The sequence below is a fragment of the Theropithecus gelada genome, chromosome 11, assembly GCF_003255815.1.
Source record: "Theropithecus gelada isolate Dixy chromosome 11, Tgel_1.0, whole genome shotgun sequence".
Classification (NCBI taxonomy): Eukaryota; Metazoa; Chordata; class Mammalia; order Primates; family Cercopithecidae; genus Theropithecus; species Theropithecus gelada.
Genome location: NC_037679.1, coordinates 79,781,755 through 79,809,060, shown reverse-complemented (window position 1 = coordinate 79,809,060; position 27,306 = coordinate 79,781,755). Strand labels below are relative to the sequence as shown.

Sequence of the window (27,306 nt, the reverse complement as noted above, 5' to 3'; positions counted from 1 at the left end):
GAGGTTACAGTGAGCCGAGATCATGCCACTGCACTCCAGCCCAGGTGACAGAGCTAAACCCTGTCTCAAAACAGAAAACATAAGAAGGTCAAAAGAACCCTCATCTGACTTTGTTTTGAAATAAATAAATAAAAAATGCCAAATGCAGAAATGCTCAGCTGGTTCTGGGTATGCAGTTGGTGCTCAGGACAGCTGGTTCTGGGTATGCAGTTGGTGCTCAGGAAACATGAGGGTCATCTAACCAGGCCCAAGGAGGAAAGACCATCACGGCCGTCTTGCTCTTGGAAATATTTTTATTGATTCTGAGATAACAGGGCTGAGGCGAGCTGGGAGGGGCGCAGAGCGAAGGTGGGAGGCTTTGCCCTGGGGCGGACATGCTGTGTGGGATCTGCTGGCGGGCTCCCTGGCCCACCCAGCCAGCAGCAGCTGGGCACATGGCCCTTGGCGCCTGGCATGACCTCTGCCGGCTTGGCACGGTGGCCTCCTCGTCGGCGGGCGCCCCCGCTTTCCAGTTGCAGGAGTGAGTCTTTCACAGTGCGGAGGGGTGGGGGTCCGGGGTGGGCGCCTCCCCGGGGTGCAGGCAGGCCCCATCCGCCAATACATCCTGGACTCTCGGCGGCTACGGCGGGTGAGGCAAGCTCTGGCTCCTCTTCGCCCCGCCATTGGGAGCTTGGCAGTCCTGGAGGGGCCCCCGCGGCCTCAGCGGGACATCATCCGGACAAACTCTGGAAGGGTAGAGGAGCAGCTGGGGAGCAAGCGGCAGCCAAAGGCCTCCCCAGGGTGCTGCCTTCAGACCCCTCCCCATTGCCACTGCCCCAACTCTGTGCTGGTCCCCCATCCATTCCGCCCCCTCCAATCCATCCACACAGCAGCCAGCTAGAGGGTTCAAATCTGCGGATCTGACCCCTGCGTAAACGTCCCACGGCTCTCCACTGGAAAATCTCCAATCTCCTGACAGCCTCATGGCCCTCCCTGATCTGGCCCTAGCTGACATCTCCAGCCATATCTCTCAGGCTAACTCCCAACCTATGTGCTCCAACTATGCAGATCTTTTCGGCCCCTCAATGCAGCTGGCTCTCTCTCTCTCTCTCTCTCTCTCACCTCTCAGCATTTTTTTTTTTTTTTTTTTGAGATGGAGTCTCACTCTGTCACCCAGGCTGGAGTGCAGTGATGCAATCTCAGCTCACTGAAGCCTCCACCTCCTGGGTTCAAGCGATGCTCCTGCCTCAGCCTCCGGAGTAGCTGGGACTACAGCTGTGCACTACCACATTGGGCTAATTTTTGTACTTTTAGTAGAGACAGGGTTTCACCATGTTGGCCAGGCTGGTCTCCTCTCAGCTTTTCTGAAAGCCCAACTTGTACCCCCTCCCTTCTTCTTCTTCTTTTTTTTTTTTAAATGTAGAGACAGAGTCTCGCCTGTCGCCCAGGCTGGAGCACAGTGGCATGATTATAGCTCACTGTAACGTCAAACTCCAGGGCTCTAGAAATCCTCCTGCCTTGGCCTCCCAAAGTGCTGGGATGACAGGTGTGGCCACCGTGCCCAGCCCCTTCTCTCTCTCTCTCTCTTTTTTTTTTTTTTTTTTTTGAGACAGAGTCTTGCTCTGTTGCCCAGGTTGGAGTGCAGTGGCGTGATCTCGGCTCACTGCCAGCTCCGCCTTCTGGGTTCACGCCATTCTCCTGCCTCAGCCTGCCGAGTAGCTGGGACTACAGGCGCCCGCCACCATGTCCGGCTAATTTTTTGTATTTTTAGTAGAGACGGGGTTTCACCGTCTTAGCCAGGATGGTCTCGATCTCCTGACCTCGTGATCCGCCCGCCTCGGCCTCCCAAAGTGCTGGGATTACAGGCGTGAGCCACCGCGCCTGCCTCTCTTTTTAAGGGCAATTTTAGGTTTACAGCCAAATGGAGTAGAAAGTATGGAGATTTTGTTTTGTTTTGTTTTGTTTTTGTTTGTTTTTTTTTTTTTTTGAGACGGAGTCTTGCTCTGCCGCCCAGGCTGGAGTGCAGTGGCCGGATCTCAGCTCACTGCAAGCTCCGCCTCCCAGGTTCATGCCATTCTCCTGCCTCAGCCTCCCGCCCGCCTCCCAGGTTCATGCCATTCTCCTGCCTCAGCCTCCCGAGTAGCTGGGACTACAGGCGCCCGCCACCTCGCCCGGCTAGTTTTTTGTATTTTTTAGTAGAGACGGGGTTTCACCGTGTCAGCCAGGATGGTCTCGATCTCCTGACCTCGTGATCCGCCCGTCTCGGCCTCCCAAAGTGCTGGGATTACAGGCTTGAGCCACCGCGCCCGGCCAAGTATGGAGATTTTTGTCTGCAACCCCTGTCGCCACATATGCATAGCCTCCCACCCCGACCACATTCCACACAGAGGGTGCATTTGTTATAACTGAGCGACCTACGCCGACACATCGCTATCACCCGGAGACCACAGTTTACATCAGGGTTCACTGCTGGCGATGCACATTCTATGAGTTCGGACAAATGTATAATGACATGCATCCTCTGCTGTTGTATCTTACAGAATCGTTTCTTTTTCTTTTTATTTATTTTTGAGACAGGGTCTCACTTTGTCACCCAGGCTGGAGTACAGTGGCACAATCTCGGCTCACTATAGCCTCGACCTCCCAGGCTCAAGCAATCCTGCCGCCTCAACTCTCCAGGTAGCTGGGACTACAGGCATACGCCACCACACTTGGCTAATTTTGTTTTTGTGTATTTAGTAGAGACAGGGTTTTGCCATGTTGCCCAAGCTGGTCTCAAACTCCTGACCTCAAGTGATCCTCCTGCCTCGGCCTCCCAAAATGCTAGGATTACAGGCATGAGCCACTGTATCTGGCCTCATACAGAATAGTTTCACTGCCCTAAAAATCCTCTCTGCTCTGCCTATTCATCCCTCCCTCCCTCTAACCCCTTGCAACCACTGATCTTTTTACTGACTCCATAGTTTTGCCTTTTCCAGAACGTCATATAGACGAAATCATATAGTATGCAGTGTTTTCAGATTGGTTTTTCACTTAGTAATATGCATTTGTGTCCCCTCTTCACCACGTCTTTTCATGGCTAGATAGCTCATCTCTCTCTCTCTTTTTTTTTTTTTTTTTTTTTGAGACAGAGCCTTGCTCTGTCGCCCAGGCTGGAGTGCAGTGGTGCCATCTCAGCTTACTATAACCTCTGCCTCCCAGGTTCAAGTGATTCTGTGTCTCAGCCTCCCAAGTAGCTGGGATTACAGGTGCGTGCCACCACACCCAGCTAATTTTTTTGTATTTTTAATAGAGACAGGGTTTCACCATGTTGGTCAGGCTGGTCTCAAACTCCTGGCATCAAGTGATCTGCCCGCCTCGGCCTCCCATAGTGCTGAGATTCCAGGCATGAGCCACCGCACCCAGCCTAGCTCATCTCTTTTTAGCACTGAGCAATATCCCATTGTCTGGATGTACCACAGTTCATTTATCCGTCACTTACTGAAAGGACACCTTGGTTGTTTCCAAGTTTGGACAATTATGAATAAAGCTGCTATAAGCATCTATGTACAGACTTGTGTGGATATAGGTTTTCAACTCATTTGGGTAAATACCTGCCCTTCCCTCTCACCTGATGGCTCTTCTCATTTTGGGGGGCTCTGATTGCTTATAACCTCCTCCAGGAAGTCTTCCCTAATCCCTCTCTGCAGCCTGGCACAGGTGCCCCCTCTATCGCAGCCCCCTGTGTTTCCCCCAGCACACATGGATTATGCTATTGTTTTCTCTGGTTTTCTTGCTGGGCTTGGGTTCTTCGAGGCAGAGACCAGATCTTAGCACACAGCAGATTTACAATGCATCTTCGTAGGATGAATGGGGGATGCCAGGCTTTCAAGAGCAAGGCTATCATCTGGGGTGGGCACTACCTGGATACAGGGAGACCTGAGATTTTCAGATCTGGTGACAATAAGGCCTTCTATTCAACTATCCACGCTCCCCGGCCTTGAAGGCTGACTGCTCCTGAGAGAAAACCTCCCAACCTTTGTGTTCTGGACACTCACAATCTCTGGCACATGCTTCTCTTGTCTTTCTGCTCAGCATGCAAGTTCCTGGTGCGCAGAGTCAACATTTTACCCTTTCCCTGTATCCCCTAGTGCCTCGCATGGTGTCATGCACAAGACTGCATTCTGCTGTGATTTCAGGCCTGGGGCTGTGCCCCAGCTCTGCCTCTTAATAGGCGGGCAATCTTGAGCTAGTTCTATTACTTCTCTGAGCCTCAGTTTCCTCATCTGTAACACGAGGTTATAATAATGCAACCCATAGGGTCACTGTGATAATGAAATGTAATAGTATGTGTAAAGCTACTTAGTACAATGACTGCACATAAGTGTACAGTAAATGATAACTATTATGATTATTATTGATTCTTTAAAAAGAAAGCCTTTGAGGCTGGGTGCTGTGCCTCATGTCTATAATCCCAGCACTTTGGGAGGCCAAGGCGGGTGGATCACTTGAGGCCAGGAGTTCGAGACCAGCCTGGCCAACATGGTGAAACCCTGTCTCTACTAAAAATACAAAAAATTAGCCGAGCATGGTGGTGGGCACCTATAGTCCCAGCTACTCGGGAGGCTGAGGCACAAAATCACTTGAACCCGGGAGGCAGAGATTACAGTGAGCCGCGATTATGCCACTGCACTCCAGCCTGGGTGACAGAGCAAGACCTGTCTTAAAATAATAAATAAATAAATAAGCTTTTACTGAACACTAGCTGTGTTACGCAGGAAATGCAGGTATTTAAAAAATAGGGTTCTTCTTTCAAAGTTCAGGGTCAATTGGGAAGACAACTCTAACCAGCAGTTAGGGGTCAGTGTGAAGAACAGGTGAGTCTGAAGTGCTGTGAAAACCCGGAAAAGAGGAAGTTCAGTTTGAGGAACCAGGGAAGGTGCTAGAGGAAGGAGTCCCACTGTCGGGTCATGAAGAATGTCCCTTGGGCTAACAGAACTTAGCCCAGGTAAAGAACAGGATAAAAGCCCTCCTGGTGGCCAGGCACGGTGGCTCATGCCTGTAATCCCAGCACTCTGAGAGGCTGAGGCGGGTGGATCACTTGAGGTCAGGAGTTCAAGACTAGCCTGGTCAACACGGTGACACCCCGTCTCAACTAAAAATACAAAAATTAGCTGGGCATGGCGGTGGGAGCCTGTAATCCCAGTTACTTGGGAGGTTGAAGCAGGAGAATCACTTGAATCCGGGAGATGCAGTTTGCAGTGAGCCAACATCCTGCCACTGCATTCCAGCCTGGGCAACAGAGTGAGACTCTGTCTAAAAAAAAAAAAAAAAAAAAAAAAAAAGGCCCTCCTGGCAAAAAAATCAGAGTATTCAAGAGAGACCCTAGCAGGTTCACTGGTCACAGGTATTTTGGTGGAGCGCGAATGAAGGACTGTGAGTTGCGGCTGGGGAGGTGAGCTGTGGTCAGATTTTAGGGAGCCTGAGTGTTAAGTTGAGGAACATAATGTTCAGAAAACACCTACTGTGGATGGATGCATGAGTGGGTAGACAGATAAATGGACAGAGAAGGATGGGTGCAGATGGACACAGGGATGGGTGAATGGATGAGTAGCTGGATATAGATGGGGAAATGACAGAACAGATAGATGCGTAGATCAATGCAAGTATGGGTAGAAGTATATGCACGTGAATGTGTGAATGGAAGCATGGAAGTACGAATGCATAGAGAGATCGATATGAGTAGATGAATATGTGGATAGATTCATGGATGAATGTAGAGAAGAATTAATAGATGCATGAATGGACAGATAAATGCATGGATAAATGGCTACAGGAATGATTATTTAGAGATGGAGGAATGGATAAATAGGCATCTGGACAGATAAGAAGATAAACGGATGAAAAGATGGAGAGATAGGGCTGGGCACGCTGGCTTATGCCTATAATCCTAGCACTTTGGGAGGCCGAGGCGGGTGAATTGCTTGAGCTTAGGAGTTCGAGACCAGCCTGGGCAACATGGTGAAACCCCGCCTCTACTAAAATACAAAAAAATTAAAAACAAAAATTAGCCGGGCATGGCGGCGTGCACCTGTAGTCCCAGCTACTTGGGATGCTGAGGCAGGAGAATTGCTTGAACCCAGGAGGCAGAGGTTGCAGTGAGCCAAGATGGTGCCACTGCACTCCAGCCTGGTGACAGAGCAAGACTCTGTCTCAAAAAAAACAAAAAAAAGAAAAGATGGAGAGACAGAGAGACAGATATGGAAAGATGGACAGATAGATGAATAGGTAGATGAATGGATGGACAGATGGATAGATGGATGGATGGATGGATGGACAGATGGATGGATGGATGGATGGATGGATGGACAGATGGATAGATACGTAGACGAATGGATGGATGGATAGATGGATGGATGAATGGATGGATGAATGGATAAATGGATGGATGGATGATGGACAGATAGATAGGTAGATGAATGGATGGATGGATAAATGGACAGATGGATGGATAGGTAGAGGATGGATGGATGGATAGATGGGTAGATAAATGGATGGATGGATGATGGACAGATGGATAGATAGGTAGATGAATGGATGGATAAATGGACAGATGAATGGAAAGGTAGAGGATGGATAGAGGATGGATGGATAGATGCATGAAGAGATGCATGGGGAAGGAATGGGAGGTGGATTAGAGGGGGGCGTGGGTGGAGGGATAGGAGGATGAAAGGGCTGGGGGTTGGAAAGTTAGAGTGGATTGATAGGTTACATGATGGATACACAATCGGAGGGCTCCACGGATGGCCACTGCTGGCTTGCTTCTCTCCCACTTTCAAGCCCCACCTACCTTCAAAGTCCACTCGTCCATCCCCATTGAGGTCCACATCTCGGATAATTTCCTCTATGTCTCGGTGTCCCACCTGATGGCCCAGGAGCTTCCTCATAGCCTCTCGCAACTCACTGGTGCTTATTTCCCCATCACCATTGGTGTCAAACTAGAGAAGGCAGGAAGGAAGGAGAGGTCGCCCCAACATGGCGATTGGCAGCATCAGGTCCCAAAGTTGAGCTCCTTCTCCAGTGTCATTTCCCCCTTTACCAGAGACCTTTCTCTGCCCAAGCTCCCTCCCCTGATCTGGGACTTGGGGCTCAGGCTTCTTTTGAAGTATTTATCCTGCAGATAGGATTCCAATAGCTGCCCCCATGCCTGCCTGCCTCTGCCCGTTACCTCTCGGAAAGCATCTCGCAGTTCCTTTACACCAATCATATCTGCTGTCTCTGCCAGGAGTTTAGGCCCCATTAGCTCCACGAAGTCATCAAAATCTACGTGGCCACCCACTGGAAAAAGAGGAAAGGGCTAGGTCATCCCCGATAATACCCATTCCCTGTCTCCAAGTAGACAACTGACAGAATGGGCAACCCCTCCTTGAACTGCTCATCAGACAGAGAAAAACTTAATAATAACAGGAGCCCTCTGTTCAGTTCTTCCTGTGAGCCAGTTATTGGGCTGTTTTACAGATATTCCCTAATCTACTTTCTGGGCTCCACTCCTCCAATTCGGCCCTCATTTTACAGGTGAGGAAACTGAGGCTCAGAGAGGGTAAGTCGTTGGCCCCAGATCACAGAGCTGGAAAGAGGTGGATGCAGAATTTGAAGCCAGTCCTGTCTGACTGCAGAGGACAGCAAGGGTGAGGACCGGAAGGGACACAGGTGCCTGGTAGAGGGACTCACGGTTCATGTTGATCTGCTGGGACAGTTCGATGAGCTCCATCTCAGTGGGCATGTAGCCCATGGTGCGCATGCAGTTGCCCAGGTCCCGGCAGTTGATGTAGCCATCCTTGTCCTTGTCGAATTCTCTGAAGGCCTCTCGGAGCTCTGGGGAAGTGAGCAAAGGTGGATGTCGTTGGGGGTAGGACCTGCAGATCCTCTGTGGGCAAAGGCAGCCCAAAGGCCCACCAGCGTGGAAAGAGGGGCCCAGGAGCTTCCCAGGATGCTGGGGTATTTCTCTTGCCTTCTGTGCACACCTTCAGCAGCTGGTTTCACAGAAGATAGCCCGTTCCCAGGGGCCTCTCTTCCCATCAACCTCCCTTCCCACACCTTCATGGAGGGTTAGGCAGTCCTTTCCCCCAAGGGGCCAAGTTTTACCTTCGATTTCCTCTGGTCGCAGTGATCTATCCTGAAACAAAAGAACATGTCCTATTAGCCGCGACAAGGGACCTGGAAGTCACAAAATATCTAACCTGGGGGCCATCCAACTGGCAGCAGGCACTGGGTAGGAGGTGACGAGGATGCAGCAGAAGTGTGCCTGGATCAGATCCTTGAAGGGAAAAGAAAGCCCCACATCTCGCTTAGACATGGAAGCTCCTGGACCACTAACAAGAGATTCCCAAGGAGCCACCAGCCCCACCAGTCTGGGCACAGAACCTCTGCGCCTCCAGCCCCTTGTTCCAGATACAAGAATGGATGAGCAGGAGTTTGAGGCTGTAGTGAGCTGTGATGGTACCATGGCACTCTGTCACCCTGGGCAACAGAGTGAGACCCTGTCTCAAAAAAAAAAAAAAAAAGAATGAGTCAGGGAACAGAGTTGGTCTGGTGGCAAAAACCTGCAAATAAAACAGGGTCCAGGGAGGCCACAACAGGGAGAAGAGAGCACCACCCAATGAAACAGGAAGAGCAGGGCGACAGAGGCTGCAAGACAACAGATGAGGCACCGGAGGGGAGAGAAGGCAGGGCCATCCTGAAGTGGGGGTAGGAGGACAGGGAGGAATCAGGAGGAGACGTGGCAGCAGAATGGGGCTGTGCCTGCTTCCCAGGCACTGCCCCACCTTCTCCAATTTGAGCCCCACCCTTATACGTTGCCCTGTCACAGGACACCATATAGGACCCCAGGGGCCACCAGTGCTTCTGGCTGCAGCCAGCGTCCAAAAAGCACATGTCTCCAACCTCAAGTAGTGCCCAGGTCTCCTGGGCAATCAAGGCAACCCCGAATCCAGGCATCAGAACAGATGGCAGAGACATCTCCGAGGAGCAGGCCTGGAGGAAGCTCAGGTTGGTGAGGTGCCAGTTGTCCCAGGCCTGCCCAGGAGGGAGACAGACGGGCATGAAATGGGTACAGGTGCCCAGCTGGACCTGGTTAGTACACTCTAAAAGTGGCCTTCAGCGTCCAGCCTCCCCCGTGTTGCAGCTCTCTGCCTTTGGGCAGGGAGAACACCAGGCAGGTGTGCCCATCCTGAAGAGGCTCGCACAGCTGTGGGCATACCTCTCGTGAACACAGACATGCGGGCATGCCATAGTGAGCGTGTGGCACCTCCACTGTGCATGCAGGCCATTCCAGCCAACGGGGCCAGGGTGGGTGGAGACAGTCACTCCAAACTGGCCCCAGGACAAAAGACAACACCAGAAAATCTGCAGATCATCTAGAAAGGGAAGGGCTGCTGAGTCACATCTCATGGGACAACCAGGTGCATAGGACCAAGAGCTCAGAGGTGGCTCTGTGTGGCAGGACAGCGTTGAGAGTGTGTGTGACCTTGGAGGGAGCAGACTGCAAGCTCCCAGCTCCGCCAGGCCGGGGGTAGGAGTCACCCGAAGGGAGGCGTGTCTCTGAGATGACTGCATGGATGTTCGCCTATAAAGTTCGCCATGGGCCAGGCACGGTGGCCCACGCCTGTAATCCTAGCACTTTGGGAGGCCAAGGCAAGAGGATCACTTGAAACCAGGAGTTCGAGACCAGCCTGGGCGATATAGTGAGACCTCATCTCTACAAAAAAAAAAAACACCTGTTTTAGTTAGCCAAGCATGGTGGTGCATGCCTGTTGTCCCAGCTACTCGGGAGGCTGAGGCAGGAGAATCACTTGAGCCTGGGAGGCGGAGATTGCAGTGAGCCAAGATTGTACCACTGAACTTCAGCCTGTGCAAGAGAGTCAGACTCTGTCTCAAAAACAAACAAAAAAAAAAGCTGGTCATGGTGCCTGGCTCAAGGGTAGGTCGCAGTCATTCCAACACAAACCCATATGTGTTGGAAAAACCATCCATAAAGGATGTTTTGTGCAACGGGTCATCCCAGCAGTCAGTGAAAGCGAGCGAGTAAGCACGTGTGTACACATCCGTGCAGAGCACACCCCCGAGGACCCCACGCATCAGGCTTTAAGCAGCCTCCCACTTCTCCAGGGCTCAGTTCTGCAGGACTCAGGAGGAACAGGCATTGCTGACTCCATCGCAGCCCCTTCCGTTCCTCCTGTACACCCAGAGCCCAGGGGGCAGCAAAGCCGGGTGCCCCTTCACGGCCTGTGCCCGCCACCAGAGCTGGTCTGCTGAGCACCGATGGCTGGTCCTCGGATCACACTCCCCGGGCACAGCAGTAGCAATGTGTGTTCTCTGCCCTGGAGTAGAGCCAGGGATGCCCACTAATGTGCCAGGAGGATCACATGCAGCAACTCAGGGTCAGGTGCGAACGCGGTGCAGGAACATGCCTTTCTCCCCAATTCATGTGGTTGGGGAGACACACTTGGGCCTTAGAGGCAGACAGACCTGAGTATGAAGCTCAGATCTGCTTCCTCAGGCAGGTCACTCTGTTGTTTGAGCCACAGTCTCCTCATCTGTAAAATGGGTTAATACCATTTCCCACCTCACAGGGCCTTAGTGTGCATTCAGTGAGACAAGCTATTAAAATGTTTAGCATGTGGCATTCAATAAATGCAACCTACAAATATTTACCTCCATAACATCCTCATTAGTCCTCTCCTCTCTTTGAACTATTTAGCTACTTGTAGAAAGCTGGCCAATTCAGTAGCCGCTAGCCACATGTGGCTGTGTAAATTTGAGTAAGAATAACATAAAATCCATAATTCAGTTCCTTAGTTGCACTAGCCACATTTCAAGTGGTCAATAGCCACATGTGGCTAGTGACTACTGTATCAGACAGCACGGAACTTAGAATATTTCCATCATTGTAGAAAGTTCTACCGTATAGTGCCACGTATACAGAGTTGTCGTTAGGAGCACAAGAGGTTCTTGAGTCGGACTATCCAAGTGTGAACCCTACCTCTACCACCACCAAGCTGTTACCTTGAGGATGTGACCTCTGCAAGTCGGTTTTCTTTCTCTTTCTTTCTTTTGTTTTTTGATGGAGTCTCACTGTGCTGCCCAGGCTGGAGTGCAGTGGCGCGATCTTGGCTCACTGCAACCTCTGCCTCCTGGGTTCAAGCGATTCTCCTGCCTCAGCCTCCCGAGTAGTTGGGATTACAGGCATGAACCACCACGCCCAGCTAATTTTTGTATTTTAGTAGAGATGGGCTTTCACCATGTTGGCCAGGCTGGTCTCAAACTCCTGACCTCAAGTGATCCACCCACCTAGGCCTCCCAAAGTGCTGGGATTACAGGTGTGAGCCACTGTGCCCAGCCCAAGTCAGTTTTCTCATCTGTAAAATGGGGACGATAAAAGCACCTACCCCTTAGAGTTGCTCTGAGGCTTAAATGAGGCAGTCCGCCAACACACTAGGCACAGGGCTCACCTAGTAAGTGCTCATAACAATGTATCTGATATTATTATTATTATTATTATTCTGCTGGTGGATATGGACTCACCAGCACTTTGTAGCCATGAGTGGAAAACTTTGGGGATCAGATTCACAAGTTGGGGGTGTGAGCTCTGTATAGACTCCTTCTTCTTCCCAGCACCTCCTCACGCCCTGTGAAGCCGAGTTCAGCGGGCTCCACTGGGCCAACTTACGTACAGGCTGCCTGTTCTCAGCGAAGCCCTTGCGCAGGAAAATGCAGGCAGGGCCCAGCAGGTTGTGCATGACTGCGCAGTTCTGGGCCAGCATCAGGAGCGGTCCTGGGAGCTCGGTGTCGGCCGCCAGCCCCTCCTCGCTTGTCTGAACCACCATGTAGCTGGTCTGTTCCTCCTGGCACATCTTCAGCCAACACCAAGCAAATGCAAAAGAGAGGCAGGTTGTCACCTCCCTGCCCAGCCTGGCTCCTGGTCCCGGGAGGGGCTTTCCGCAAGAGGGGACCCTGAGAGTCAAGGAGTGGGGTTCAGAGAGCCCTGAGCGTGCACAGGCATCAAATCGGTCCAACAGACGGAGTCTCCAATCCTTGACGGAAATGGTGGTTCCAGCGAGAGCTGAATGTGATGCCCTCTGTGTGGCACATGCGCACGTGCACAAACACACACACACATAGGCACACACATATGCACAGACTCACACACCCATGTGCATGAAGAGACAGGAGCAGCGGGGGGCTTCTGTTCTCATCAATGGCAAGTGTTCACTCAGAGCCTAGTGAAACAACATCCTTTTCCAAAATGCTCCCAACATCCCAGTTCAATCAATCTCCAGGGCTAAGTCATTCCTCCCAGCTCCCAAACGGACTTGCCCTACCCCAGCCAGATCCCCGCTGGAAGGCTGTGAGGGCAATCGGAGCTGGCAGCATGGAGACCAGGTTTGGCTGGTCTGCCAGACCGGAGATTGCACACGCAGGTGCCATTGCTGACATAAATGAAGCAGGCAGGGTGTGAGGGGGGGACTGGGGCAAAGTGGAGACGGTGCCCCCTCCTTTTTTTTTTTTTTTGGTGGCTAGTGCACTCTGTCACCCAGGCTGGAGTGCAGTGGTGTGATCTCGGCTCACTGCAACCTCTGACTCCCAGATTCAAGTGATTCTCCTGCCTCAGCCTCCCGAGTAGCTAGGTTTACAGGCACCCGCCACCATATGGCTATTTTTTTTTTGTATTTTCAGTAGAGATGGGGTTTCACCATGTTGGCCAGGCTGGTCTCAAACTCCTGACCTCAGGTGATCCTCCTGCTTCAGCCTCCCAAAGTGCTGGGATTACAGGCATCAGCCACTGCACCTAGCCTGAGATGGTGCCCCCTCTGAAGAGGTAGCACTACTTAACTCCAGCCCAGTGTAACCAGATCTGATTTAAAGCACCGGGTGGGCCACACAAGGCACAGCTGTAGGTAGGATTCCACCCAGTTTGTGATTTCAAGACTAGATATTCTCTGCCATCCACCAGTTCTTTTCCTCCCTCCCGCCTTCCCTGGCTCCCTGCCTGGCCCAGAGTGCCGGACCTCTAGAGGCTAAGGCAGGGGCCTTCTCTGCTTACCTAATATAGCTGTGCTCCCAGGCCCTGACCAGCCAGTCCTCCGCCCTGAAGGTTCCCATGCAGCTATAAAAAGTCAGCACTGCCCACAGACCTTCCCCTTAGGACAACAGCAGCATCCAGACACAACATTCAGTTCGCCCCGACCTCCCAGGATGCCCAGTGCCCCTCCAGAATCCAGCTCCTGCACTCTGCCTTCAGCCTGGAGCCGGCATACCTTCCTTCAATGTGGGGGGATTTGGCTAGAGTAGGACCTTCCCAAGGAGCGACAGGAGCTGAAACCCTGAAGGCCGTCTTTGTCTGAGAACTGCAGGTCTGCGCGCCCTATCCTTCCATCCTACTGCATTCTACTTGCAGCCAGATTCCTCCAAGGCAAAGAAGGCCCTGCCTAGGAGAACATCCCAAAACCTAGGGGCAGCCTGTCCTTCCAGGCTGAGACGCAGAACAAGCCCCTGCCCACCATGTCCTCTCCTGCTTCCTCTCCCCAAAGCCCTATGGGGCTACAGACCGAGACTCCCTTCCATCTTCCTAAGCCCCTTCCAGGCCTAGAGAGGGTGGTGCAGTATTCTGGTTCCTCAAAGGGGAGGCAGCTTCTCAGGCTGGAGGTGAAGGAACTCAGTTCCAGGGCCAAGTTCAATGAGTGCCATAAATGCCCATTTTAGGTGATCCCAGAACTTAAGGGATGTCAGACAGGCCGAGGGCCCCCCCCGGTTTGATATCCCAAACAGTTGTGATTCAGAGCCTCGGCTTCACTCACTCAGACTTCTGGGACCTAGACTAGAGCGAGACAAGACTACAGCGAGGCAGAACAAGAGACCTTCCCGTCTGGGATAGTGGATCAAAGCATGCCTGAGATGACAGTGACTGGCCGAACCCAGGAACCAGTCTCAGGAGGTGTCTGCAGAGAGTCAGCGTTTTTGTTTCTGGCTGAATCTTCTGCACTTGGCTCAGAGATGGCATAACCCAGGAAGGTGGGGAGGCAGCAGGTGGCACAGAACTCCGAGAGGCAGGCCGGGCGCGGCGGCTCACGCCTGTCATCCCAGCACTTTGGGAGGCCGAGGCGGGTGGATCACCTGAGGTTAGGAGTTCAAGACCAGCCTGCCAACATGGTGAAACCCCATCTCTACTAAAAATACAGAAATTATCTGGGTGTGGTGGCGGGCGCCTGTAGTCCCAGCTACTTGGGAGGCTGAGGCAGGAGAATCACTGAACCCAGGAGGCGGAGGTTTCAGGGAACCGAGATGCACCACTGCACTCCAGCTTGGGCGACCGAGCGAGACTCCATCTCAAAGCAAACAAAACAAAACAAAACAAACTTTAAAAGGCAGTTTAGTCTGCTGACTTTGGGCTCAAACAGTCTTAGGGACAAATTCTGGCTCTGCCACTTGCTTGCTGTGTGACCTTGGGCAGGTCATTTCACCTCTCTGTGCTCCAGTTTCCTTCTCCATACCGTGGGAGACGATCATGACTAGTCACAGGATTCCTGCGACAAGTAAATGAGTTATACACATCAAGTGCTCCGCATGGTGGCTAGGGCATGGCAAGAGGAGGTGAATAAATAGAGTTGCCATAGTGATGGCAATGATGGCGATGATGATGGTGGTGGTAGTGATGTAATTTAAGAGATATTGGGAGCCAGAAGGCATTTACTTCTGGCTGCAAAGGAAGTGGGGGAGCATCTGCCAATCAGGAAGAAATGAGAAGGATGGAGAGGAATTTGCTCCCATGAAGAATGGAGCAGTGGTGGCTGGGGAATTTCCACTGCATCTCTTGATCATAATACTGCCTGGCACCAAGTTGCCCCAGAGGCTGCAATTCATCTCTGGCCAATGATGGCACCTGACAGCCTGGTCCTGCCCAGCTCTGAGCCTGGTGCAGGCTGCCTCTCACCATTTCCAGTTCCCCAAATACGGCTCAGGAAGCCAAGTGGGCAGCGGCCCATGGACAGATAATTTCTCCTGGCACCAAGGTGACGTCTCCTAAGTGTGGCATAGCAACAGGAGGGGCAAGCGTGCCTCATGACGTGACAGCTTTCTAATAACACAAGCTGGCCAAGAGTATGCACGTCAAAGCTCCCTCTCGCTGAATGAAGGTCTTCAAGGAGAAGCTGAATGAGGGAGAGCCTGGTGAGCGGGGAGGGAACTGATGCACTGAGCGGGAATTTGGACTAGATGACTTCTAAGGTCAGATCCAGAAATCTATGAATAACATTTCTGACAGCAGGGGAAAGAGAGAGGCAGCCTCTCGTAGAGGAAAACATAAAAATAAAATGCCAGCTCTGATTTTATACAGACTAGGGTTTAAATCCCAGCTCTGCTTCCTATCGACTGTGTAACCTTAGGAAGGCTCTATCTCTGAGTCCAGCTTCTTTCTCTATAAAATAGCCAAAATGACTATGTAGTGGAAAAGAGAAAATGAGATAACAGGCGTTAGGTATGTTGTAGATATTTAGAAAAAAAAAGCAATTATTAAGAATATGATAGAAACATGAAATTGAATGCAGTAAGTTTTTTTTCTCTTTTACTCTATGGACTGAAAATCTCTCCTATTTCCTGTTTCTCCTCCATCCTTCTTCTCTAAAACCCAGAGTGGAACAATTATGATTATGATGACAAGAATACTAACATTTATTGACAATTATAGGCCAGCCACTGTGCACAGAACTTTATTTCATTTTCAGAATCACCTTAAGAGGTGGATATTAGTATGCCCAACTGATGGATGGACAAGGGAATTGAGGAACAGAGAGGTTAAGTAATTTGTCTAAGGTCACATGGCCAGAAAGAGGAGGCCTGTGTAGTCTGACTCTTAAGCACATTGTTGTGTAAGGGAGGATGGGGGGGGACAGAAGGATGATTCTTGTTCTTAAGTTCACTTCCTCAGGCTCTGGATGGAACCTATTACAAGGGCTAATTCGGATCACTTTCTGCTTCTCTGAAACAGCGCGGAGGCCACTTCCGATGCAGAAGGCTCCCCTAAGAAGACACCAGATTATGGGGGAGGTGTGCACGGAAGAAACAACAAGCCCTTGGAAGGATCCAAGGAGCAGCAAAGATTAGAAGGAATTTGATGTGAGCAGCTTAGCCAAATGAGGAAGACGACAAGCAGAAAAGCCCAAAATGTCCTAAATTGAGAGGCTGTTAAACTGACCGAGATAGGATGGGGTTGGGGATAGAGACGCCAATAGCTCACCCGAGGCCACAGGTAAGTCACTTAACCCCTCCCTCTGAATGTCAATGAAGTTCCTTTTCTGGAAAATGGAAGAATTGGAAGAAAACCACCCCATCATTCCCTCTTCCTTTAAATAATATCTGAGTCTCTTCTATGGCCTGGCTACAGAGGGCTAGCAAAATAGGCAGAGCCCACCTAACCCAAAACCCTATAGGTGCAAACCCAGCCTTGCATGAAAGATGCTTTAGAGATGATCATTTTCTTTCTAAAAGGAATTTTTGCAAAAAAAAAAAAAAATTCCAAGTGTATGAGCGATAAAGCCACTACAGAAAGTGACTTATATACAACCCCTGCTCAACACATCGCCCAGGCAGCCTCCTTCTTAATGGAAAAACTCCTGGGCCCTAAAACCACTCGGGTCCTGTTTGAGATGCTCTGACTTAACTCAAGAATCACTGGGGCAGAAGGGGATATACTCTGTTTGGTTCCTTTCAGTAGCAATGAGATCTACTTCAAAATCCACAATTCTGAAGGCTTAGAGGTCATCAGAGAGGCTCACAGACCCTCAAAGGATATGAATGAGTCCCTGGCCTTGCTGCTGGGAAGGGTCTTCAGATTTCGCCAGTTTTAAGGAACTTGGCCAGTCCCTTGAATGACTAAGGTGCCAGTCAAGTTCACTGACATCTTAAGGTTCCACCCTTTTCATTTTACACCCCAGAAACCCCAAAGTTACACAGTTTCTTTCCCAAGCCTTGTATAAATTCCCAAACACAGTTTCACCCTCACCCCCATGCCCAAAGCCTGGACACAGAAAACGGCAGCAGGAGGGTGTCCAGGGTAGGAGCAGGGAGGCAGCCCTGGACAGAACCCCTGGGAAGGGTAGCAAGCTCCAGCCACCCTTTCTGTCCCCAACCTCTGGGACAGATGGTAAGACACCCCCAATCCCCAGCCCCAGATCTTGGAAACTCCAGAAACATACCTTCCTCGAGAGATTTCTCAGTGGAGACTTGACACAGTTGCCCATCCTAAGTTGAGGCAGCCCCTCTTGGGATTCCCGGGTCCATGAAGGAGGCTCCTGGGGGGCTGAGGGACTTCTGTCCCAGTCTCTGCCAACCCCAGCCTCCCTCCGTCTGTGCCGTTCTTCCTCCAGGACGGATGTGAGCCCTCTCTTGCGCGCGTGCTCTCTTACTCGTCTGCCTGCTCCTGCTCTCTGATTTTTTTTTTTTTTTTGGGTGGATTGTGTGTGTTTGTGTGTGGGTTTAACTCTCTGGGCACTTTCTTAAGGAGATGAAAGCAGAAGGGGAGAGTGCAGGGCACAGGGAAAATCACCTGGAGAGCTGATGGCAGAGGGCAGCCAAGCTGGAGAAGGCTGCCGGATCATCTACATCAGATTAGCACTCAGTCCTCTCTCTGGTTCTCTCCCCTTCTCTCGGCCCCTCCTTTCCCCGCTGCCAAATCTGCAGGGAGATGGCCTCAGGGAGGGGGGCCCAGAATGGCAGCTGCGGCTGGGAATTAGGCCAGCAGGCCCAGAAAGGGAAGCTGGCTAGTTTGGGTCCCCGAAGCCAGGGTGCCTGCCACACAGCTCCCAGCCTTGTATGCGCGCACACACACACGTGCATGCACACACACACATATGCGCACACACACACACACACACATGCATGCACACACAAGCACTCAGGGAGATGTATGCCCCTTCCAAAGAGCAGTAAGCTGGACAAGCACTCACTGCCCCTGGCAATTCCAGCTGCATTGAGAGCTGCGGCTCCAGTCCGGAGCCTGGGAGGTCTGGTGACGTCTCCATCATGCTCCATTTTTCACACTTGCCTTGTCACTGAAATGGGACGAGGCTCCGGGGCCGGCAGTGCAGATGAGCCAACAGTCAGATCAGATCCTTCTGCTCTGTGTGCAATATCTCCGACCCAAAGGAAACCAGGAGATGGCCCTAAGGGGAGCACGACGGAGGCAGCGCAGGCAGAGAGGGCATGAACAAAAGGTCTCTGAACCTCCTCCTTCTCGCCCCCTGCCTCATCCGGAGCAAAGACCTCTCCCCAGCTTCCTTGGGGTGCCGAGCAGAGAAGAAGCCCTTTACGAAGCGCTCTTCGAGGTCACACAGCTGGAGCTTTTTAGGTGACTGGCTCTTCCTCGTCCCTCCAGGGTCGGTTTTGATATGAATTCATCTCACTCCTCAGATGTCCTGTTTGAGACCTACAGCCCCACAGCCAGATTCCCCGAGTGCAAGTATCCCTGTTTCCTGCACCCAGCTTTCTCCAGCAGGGGGCACCAGAGATAGACTGGAAGCCGAACTCCTCCCAGGCCCCCGATGCAGCCGATTCTTGCACGCTAGTTCAGTTTTCAGCCCGGAGAATCTCCTTTCCCAGGAACTTTTGTCCCGTGTGGGGTGGCTGCTCAGAACTCCTGTTAGGAAGATGGGTGGGGGCGCTGCCCAGAGGGTGCTCACTCCTAGGGAGCTGGGAAGGAGGTCCCTGGATGACTCCTTGACCTCCCCAGTGCGGCTGCTGAGAGCCACGCAATGGTTTAATCAGGGGAGTTACTCAGCAGCCTTGTTTGGGCCAAACCTCTGAAGGGGGAGATGGAGGAGGAGGAGACTAGGGGGCGGGTATGGATGACTAAAGAACAGAAAAGAGGGTGATGATGCGTGTCTCCTGGAAACAGCATGAAGGAAGCAGACTCAAGCAGGGGTCGGCAGACTCCGATGAATGGGAAGGACAGGGAGGCCTAGGATTGAGTCTGGCTCTGCCAGCTTATCTTTTTTTCTTTTTTTAATGACAGTGTCTTGCTCTGTTGCCCAGGCTGGAGTGCAGTGCCGCAATCTCGGTTCACTGCAACCTCTGCCTCCTGGGTTCAAGCGATTCTTCTGGCTCAGCCTCCTGAGTAGCTGGGATTACAGGCACACACCATCATGCCTGGCTAATTTTTGTATTTATAGTAGAGACGGGGTTTTGCCACGTTGGACAGTCTGCTCTTGAACTCCTGACCTCAGGTGATCCACCTGCCTTGGCCTCCCAAAGTGCTGGGATTCCAGGCGGGAGCCCCGGCGCCCAGCACTGACAGCTTCTGACTGGGTGGTGGCTGCCTCCCATTCCTGAACTTCAGTTTCCTCCACTGGAAAATGGGGCCTTCCCTAGCTTGCTTATATAGCATACATGGGAAAGTGTGAGACACCGAATAGCTACTGGATCAGTAATTATTTACATGGAAGAAAGAAGTATCACTTGTCCAATGGAGAAATGTCAGGTGCCGTGCTTGGCTCTGGGAACGTTGTGGGGGGATAAGAGAAACACAGTTCCTGATTTCAGGACGCTTACGTTCTAGCAGGTGGGCAGGAGATATTAGAGCTGGGACACAGTTATCTGATTACATTTCAGATAAATACTATGAAGGGAAAACACCAAAACTCTGAGAATGTGAATGAGGGGAATCTGTCTGAGTCTAGGGGATCAGGAAAGACTTGCAGGCAAAATCTAGAGAATAGACCATATGTAGGCTCCTTTGAAACAATAGTGCTCACTAGGGACCTCAGAGGGACGCTCAGGTTAAGGTCCAGGTGTGAATGGGTGGATATATATAAAGGCCAAAACAGCACAGTGTAAAGCAGAGATTCTCAATGCTGGCTGTAGACTGGCATGACTGGGGAGCTTCCCCAGAAATTCTGACTTAATTCTGTCTTTGATGGGCACTGGACATTGGTGTTGCTTAGTACTCCCAGGTAATTCTAACCTGCAGCCGGTGTTGGGAAGCACTGATGTAGACGCTAAGAGCTTGGGGTGGGGGGGGGGGGGGTTGCTCATGCCTGTAATCCCAGAACTTTGGGAGGCATAGGCAGGTGGATCACCTGAAGTCAGGAGTTCGAGGCCAGCCTGCCCAACATGGTGAAACCTCGTCTCTACTAAAAAAAAAGAAAAAAAGTTAGCTGGGCGTGGTGGCAGGTGCCTGCAGTCCCCGTTACTCGGGAGGCTGAAGCAGGAGAATCCCTTGAACCCGGGAGGCGGAGACTGCAGTGAGCCAAGATCATGTCATTGCACTCCAGCCAGGCATGGTGGCTCACATCTGTAATCCTTGGAGGCCAAGGCGGGAAGATCATTAAGCCCAGGAGTTCGAGACCAGCCTGGACAACATAGTGAGACCTCATCTCTATTTAAAAAAAAAAAAAAAATCTTGTCTGCTGCTTAGTAACCGTGTGGCCTAGAGGACATGTTGATCTTTCTCGGCTTCAGTTTCTTCATTTATAAAATAGGGATTCTAATAGCACCTCCCACAGGGCTCTTGTGAGGAGCTAATGAGATAATACATGCAAAGGGCTTGGCACCGTGCCAAGCATCTAGAAAGCACCCTCTTCCCCTGCCCAGCATTGGTCTTAAAGGACCAAGTGTGGCATCCATTTGTTCAGCAGGGCATCAACTCAGTCAAATCTGGTGGTTACTGCCCCCTGCAGGCCAGTTCGGGCATAGCACCCACTTGTGGACCTGGGGATTTGCCTCTGTCCTTGCAAACAGGAGACAGGAGCTGGCAAAACCACGCCCCTGTGAAAAAAATCACACACTTTGAAGAAATCCCATCCTGCTTTGGAGGCAGGTGCAGGAGCTGATACTAGTTTGAGGTTTGAGGATAGCAAGGAATCCAGGGATTTCGATGTGCTTTAAAGCTTACTTAAGCTAACTTGAGCTGGGCAGGTAGACAGGAGGGACAGATGGCTCAGCCTTCAGTAGGAAATTTTAAAAGGGCTGAACAGCTGGGTATGGCAGCTTATGCCTGTAATCCCAGCACTTCGAGAGGCTGAGGTGGGAGGATCATTTGAGGCCAGGAGTTCAAGACCAGCCTGGGCAACATAGCAAGACCCCATCTCTATTAAAAATTTTAAAATTAGCCAGGCATGGCGGCTGTGCCCCTAGTCATAGATACTCAGGAAGCTGGGGCAGGAGGATCACTTGAGCCCAGGAGTTTGAGGCTGCAGTGAGCTATGATTGTACCCTGCACTCCAGCCTGGGTGACAGAGCAAGACCTTGTCTCTTAAAAACAAAACAAAACAAAACAAAAAACACAAAAGGCTGAACGGTGGGGGCTTCCTATAAGGAGTGAAGCATGTTGTATGCCCCCACCTCCCATCTCTATCCACTGTGGCAGCAGCCCTTGGGCCTCCAGAAGCCCTACTTTGAGTGCTAGAATGGAATAATAGGATCAGAGGGATGAGAAGGATAAACTCATTGCTGATTATTCCTGATTAGAAGGGAGGCTGGCCTTTGGCCCTGGTCAGTTCTATCACCAGCATTTGAACTTGGATGACAGCCCAGTACCAAGACACTCAGGGAAAGCTGGACTGTAACATGAGAGGTGCTTTGCAGATGCTTCTGAGGAACAGGGAACACACTTATGTGACTTCCCACCAAAGCAGCATGGCACATACAGAACAGGCAGGTATTTTTGGAGACAAGCAGACCACAGTTCTCAGCACAGTCCTGCCACCTACTTATTGACTTATTTTAAGAGACAGGGTCTCGCTCTGTCACTGTGGCTGGAGTACAGTGGTGCAATCGTAGTTCACTGCAGCCTCAAGCTCTTGGGCTCAAGCGATCCTCCTGACTTGGCCTCCCAAAGTGCTACAATTACAGATGTGAGCCACTACACCTGGCCCTGCCATGTACTTACTATATGGCCTTTGGACAAGTCACTTCCTCTCTCTTCAGCCTTCCTCATTTCTTTTTTTTTTTTTTTTTTTTCCAGACAGTCTTCCTCTGTCACCCAGGCTGGAATGCACAATCTCAGCTCACTGCAAACTCCACCTCCTGGGTTCAAGCAATTCTCATGCCTCAGCCTCCCAAGTAGCTGGGGTTACAGGCGCCCGCCACCACACCCAGCTAATTTTTGTATTTTTAGTAGAGACGGGTCTCACTGTGTTGGCCAGGCTAGTCTCAAACTCCTGACCTCAAGTGATCCACCTGCCTTGGCCTCCCAAAGTGCTGGGATTACAGGTGTGAGCCACCGTGCCTGGCCAACCCTTCCTCATTTCTAAAATTGTGGTGGTGGGGGCGGGGTGGGGGTTGATGATGCTAACCTTCACAGGTAGCTGTGAAGATAAGAAGGTACTTTGTCCACTGTTCAGTGGGCTCTAGACTGAGGCCTCAAGTGCGATTGTTGCCTCTCAAAAACAGCTGGAGGCAAAGGTCCACCTCCTGGAGGACTCTCACTGAACTGACTCCAAGCCACTCCTGTCACCTATGACTGATGCTAACCACAAGCTGACCTTCACTTTGCCTCTCCCCAGGACCCGGAGAAAGGCTATAGGGGCTCCAAGCGGTCTCAGAGAGAAGGAGGGAGACACGTGACTGGAGCAGGAGTGAGGAATAGACACAGCCCTATCTTAGGAACATAGGCTCAGTGCAATTAAACCCATGAACAAAACCACCATGGCCTCTCTCCCCATCTAAACCACGGGAACTGACCAGGCACGGTAGCTCACGCCTCTAATCCCAGCACTTTGGGAGGTTGAGGCGGGTGGATCATTTGAGGTCAGGAGTTCAAGACCAGCCTGGCCAACATGGTGAAACCCCATCTCTATTAAAAATACAAAAATTAGCCAGGTGTGGTAGCAGGCACCTGTAATTCCAGCTCTTCAAGAAGTTGAAGCACGTGAATGACTTTAATCTTGGAAATGGAGGTTGCAGTGAGCCAAGATCACACCACTGCACTCCAGCCTGGAGTGACAGAGTGAGACTGTGTCTCAAAATAAACAAACAAACCAACCACAGGAACTAAGGAAGCCTCTGAAGTCCAGAGGCTGGTGATACCATTCATTCTCTCATTCATTCATTCATTAAATACTGTGATCCTGCTATGTGCAAAGCAGTATGGGAACAAGGATAGCTTATCTGTATTAGGAGACATGTTTCTACAGCTGGAAAAATGGAAAAGATGGGACAAAGCTGTGGGTTTTATCCACATTTGCCTCCTCCACAAGGCATGTTTCTTCTCAAGCTCAGGGTAAGGAGCAGAAAGCCTGTTTCTTAAAATACTCTTCCAAGACCCAAAGCCCCATGTCATCATGCCTCTGCCGAGCTAATTTCTGACATCACATCTTCTCTAGGCAGCTGGGTGGCATGTCCTTAGCCGGCCACAAAGCGGGAGTAGGGAAGATCCTTTGACATTCAGCTCCTTCCCTTAATAGCTGTCCTCACCTGGCTCAGAATCAGCTTTCAAAGTACCTTACACAGGCCCTCATTCAATTACCCTATTAATAACAGCAATAACATTAATGGAAGCTGCCCTTTATCCAGCAACCACTATGAGTCAGGCATTTGATATCCTTAATCTTGTGTAAGCCTCCTAATAACTGCAAAGCAGTTTTTGTCAATCTCATTCCTGGATGAAGAAACCAAGACCACAGAGAGAAAATAACATGCCCAAGGTCACAGAGATTGAAAGTGACAGAGCCAGGATTAGAACTTGCATCTCTGCTATCTCCCAAGCCACCATTCCATGCCTTAGCCTCAAAACCATGCTGTCGCCATGCATATGCAATAAGGATGCTCTATGAGATCACTGGGAGAATTTTCATCCCTGTTTCCTTTAAGGTAGGAATTCATCTTGATGCCTTCAGTGTCATTCTGAACCCTGGCTCTCTGAGGTTATTACAAATGAAAAGGAAGAAGGCCCTGGTAGTTAATCAACAATAACAACAACAAGAATAATAACTAACACTGATAGAGTTAGCAAGGGCTCCGTGCCAGGCCTGAGCCAAGCTCTCTCTATCTCTCCATGTCTCATTTAATCTCCTAGGCACCCTGATGATCCCTACGTTGCAGGTAAAAAAATAGACTTGGCCAGACATGGTGGCTCATGCCTGTCATCCCAGCACTTTGGGAGGCTGAGACAGGTGGATCACCTGAGCCCAAGAGTTCCAGACTGCCTGGGCAAAACAGTGTGACCCTGTCTCTATTATAAAAAATATTTTTTAAAAAAGAAATAGACTTAATGAGGTTAGGCAATTCAGTTAAGTTAAAAACAAATGAAACTTGGGGAGACATGAAAATTATACTTCCCCAGGGCTGTATTTTGTCCTAAGCAGATCTTAACTAAAAGTTTCTGTATTCAGAACCCCATCTGCCTTCTCTTGGTTCTGACCCTACCTCTAAGGACCGAAATCTCAATTCAGAGAAAAGGGAAGAAAAGATTAATTCCTCTCTGTCACAGGAGACTGGAGGCTCTGACATAAAAGTCCCAGCCTGGGTTTGTTGTTGTGGCTCACGTAGGTGACTTGGAGGTGTCAAATGGAAGCCCAAACTGAATGTGCTGGGCTTTAAAGTAAAAGCCTGCAGCTCTGAGACGCAAGAGCTTCCAGAGGGAGGTAGTAAATATTTGATGGGAACTTCCAGCTCCTCCTGACTCAGGTGACCCTGGTGACATTTCAGAACATTGGGCTGGATAATTCATTTAATGACTGAGAAATTAGAAGGAAAAACAAAAGTACGTCACTACAATGCTCGGAGCTCAGAAAGGGCTCATGCAGGCAAATTCTGCAAGACAGGAAAGAAAGGACTCTTTTTTTTTTTTTTTTTTCCAGGAGCTGAGTCAGATCAGCAGCAAACTGAGTAACCAGAAAGTGTATGATTCTAGCCAATGACCTGCCGTTCCACACTGCTAGGTTCAGCCAGGGCCCTGGCTACCTGGTTCACCGTTGTCCTCCTGGTGTCTAGCAAATGTCTGAACAAACAAACCACAGGAACTAAGGAAACCCCTGAAGGTTTCCTTAATAAATGCTCAAGAAGATTGATAAATGAATGAATTGGTATCACCCATTCAACAAACCAGCATTCCTGCTGCAACCCAGCCCCAATCCAAAGACCACTAGTGCCCTGACAGCCTACACCTCCTCATTAACACAAACCACTGCAGTGAACTCCCCTAACACATTGCCTCACTAACTCTCACGGCTCTGCATCCAAACCTCTACTCCAGAGAACTGTTTCCAGCTAACTCGGCTAACGAGGGCTCCCTGCAGGAACAAAGCCATACACCGCTGCCCTATGGCCCCACCACAGCAGCCCCACGCAACCCAAATCCATGTGCAGCTGCCTTCATGTCAGACCTCCACCAGCATCAGCCACTGCAGAGTAGTATTTTGAAAAGAAATGTGCAGATCTGAAGCAAAACACACAGGGCCTCCTTGGAATTCTGATCCGGCGTGGCAAGCCACGAGCTTGAAACAGCTTCTTTATTTTAGATCTTAGCACAGAAAGGCGCAGGCCCCCCTGTTTCCCTACAAACCATGCAAACGCTCTAATCAGACCTCTGCATGACACCTCTCAGAGGCTGCCACAGAACTGTCTCAAAGCTGTGCCAATGAGTTTGACTTGATTACAGACTCCGAACTAGGGGAAACCCTGGCTTTTTTGCTCGGGAGTTCAGAGGTTTCCTTCTACTGAGCTGTCTCCCCAGCAGCACAGCCCCCAACTGTAGACCTGGATTGTGACTACGGAGCAGTTTTTAAAGGGCAGGTGCCCAGGTGCCTGGGACTCTTGAGGAAAAGGTTGCGGGAACCACTGATGACCTCTTCGTGGCCTTTCTGACCCTTACAATGGCATCCCTGAAGTGACAGTCTCCTTAAACCACTCCAAAGTTCCAGTTTGAGCCACAGCTCTGCATGTCCCTCCATGCCTACCCAGATATCTCTTCTGTTTCCTCATATTTTTGAATCTCCTAACTTTTCCCAGGCCTTCAGGGACATGATAGGCAGTGGCTAATGTCCCTCGCCCTCAAGTAATTCTGTGTTCTCTGAGGTCTCCTCTCTTGACCCCCAGACTCCAAACCGCTTGCTCTCCTGAGTCGCTCCCCGGCGGTACTGGCCAGAGGCCAGAGGAGTGGGTTTGGCGCCACCTGCTCGGAGCGCCCCTCCTCGACCCCCGCAAATCTCCAGGAGGGTCATAGAGGTCGCTCTCTTCCAGGACTGGCGGGTTCCGGCAGGTATGAGGGAGGTTATGGGGGAGGGCCTTGCCCCGAAGAGGCCCGGAGCGTGGACAGCGCACGGGGTGCTGAACCAGGCACGGGGAGGAGGAGTGCCGGCAAGGGCGCCGGCCCGGGGTGGACGAGGTGAGCCGAGGCGTGACCCGGGGGAGGGGGGCCACGGGCCGCAGGAGGAGGCTGTGGACGCGCAGCCGCGGCCAGCAGGGTCCCGAGCGCCTTTCCCGGGAGCGCTGACGGGAGGCGCGGCCCTTACCTGGCCGAAGGCGGAGCTGAGCATGGGGCGCAGCCTGTGGAGGAACGGGTCCGCCTCGGACGCGGCGGCTGGAACGGAGTCCCCGCGGCCCGGGACTCGCAGAGAGCCCCGGAAGCCAAGCGCCGGGGACAGTCCCCGTTCCTCCCCATCCCGCCCGCGGGCCGGCGGCAGCGGCGACGACGGCGAAGGTCGGGACGCCGCGGCCGGCAGCGCCTCCCGGGGCCTGCAGTGCGCCTGGGGGAGCCCACGCTGGCTCCCCCGCGCGCCCTCCTCTCGCGGCGCCGGCCGGCACAGGGGCCTCCGCGAACTGGGGTCCCCGGACGACTGCGGCGTCCCCGGGCAGGAGCCAGTTAGCCGGCGGCTGGGCAGCCCCGGGTCCCGGGCAGGGCCGTGGCGGGGAGCCCGGCTGCCCCCGCTCGCCGCCGCCGCCGCCGCCTTCAGCAGCGACGTCTTGGACTCGCTTTTGGCGATGTGCGAGCTCATCGCGGCGGGGCCCGCGCTCGCATGGCCCGGCGGGGGCGGCGCGGTGCGGCGTGGCGCGGGGCCCCCGGCGGGCAGAGAACCGGGCGCCCGGCGGGAGCCAAGCCCGAGGACGCGCTGGAGGCGGGCGCCGTCCCCCGGCCGCTTAAATGCGGCCCCGTCGCCGCCGCCCATGTGACAGCGCAGCCTCTATGCCCGGAGCCCGGAGCTCCCGGCGGCTGGCGGTGCAGATCTGGGGGCGCTGCCGGCTGTCCCCGGAGAGCCCACCCCCGGCTCCCTGGCGGCCCAGGTACCGCCGCGCCCCGCCCCTTGCCCCGCCCCGCCCTGGGGAGCCCCGCTTCCGGGCGGCCCCTGGCGGCGAAGGGGA

The 27,306-nt window shown here is 52.0% G+C and overlaps 1 protein-coding gene across 3 annotated transcripts; it reads right to left on the bottom strand.

The window, feature by feature from the left end:
• Positions 1-275: 275 nt before the first annotated feature.
• Positions 276-27,244, bottom strand: CABP1 (calcium binding protein 1). Of its 3 annotated transcripts, XM_025402185.1 has the most exons (7): positions 17,208-17,379; positions 11,691-11,870; positions 8,104-8,134; positions 7,690-7,833; positions 7,187-7,296; positions 6,809-6,956; positions 276-725 (listed from the first exon to the last, which is right to left on the bottom strand). In XM_025402185.1, exons 1-7 carry the CDS (start codon positions 17,250-17,252, stop codon positions 700-702), a joined length of 684 nt encoding a protein of 227 aa, XP_025257970.1. In that variant the 5' UTR covers positions 17,253-17,379; the 3' UTR covers positions 276-699. The 3 variants fall into 3 exon arrangements, with proteins under 3 accessions (XP_025257970.1, XP_025257969.1, XP_025257971.1); XM_025402184.1 differs by lacking the exons at positions 11,691-11,870; positions 17,208-17,379 and adding an exon at positions 26,460-27,244; XM_025402186.1 differs by lacking the exon at positions 11,691-11,870 and having other exon boundaries at positions 17,208-17,377.
• Positions 27,245-27,306: the final 62 nt, after the last annotated feature.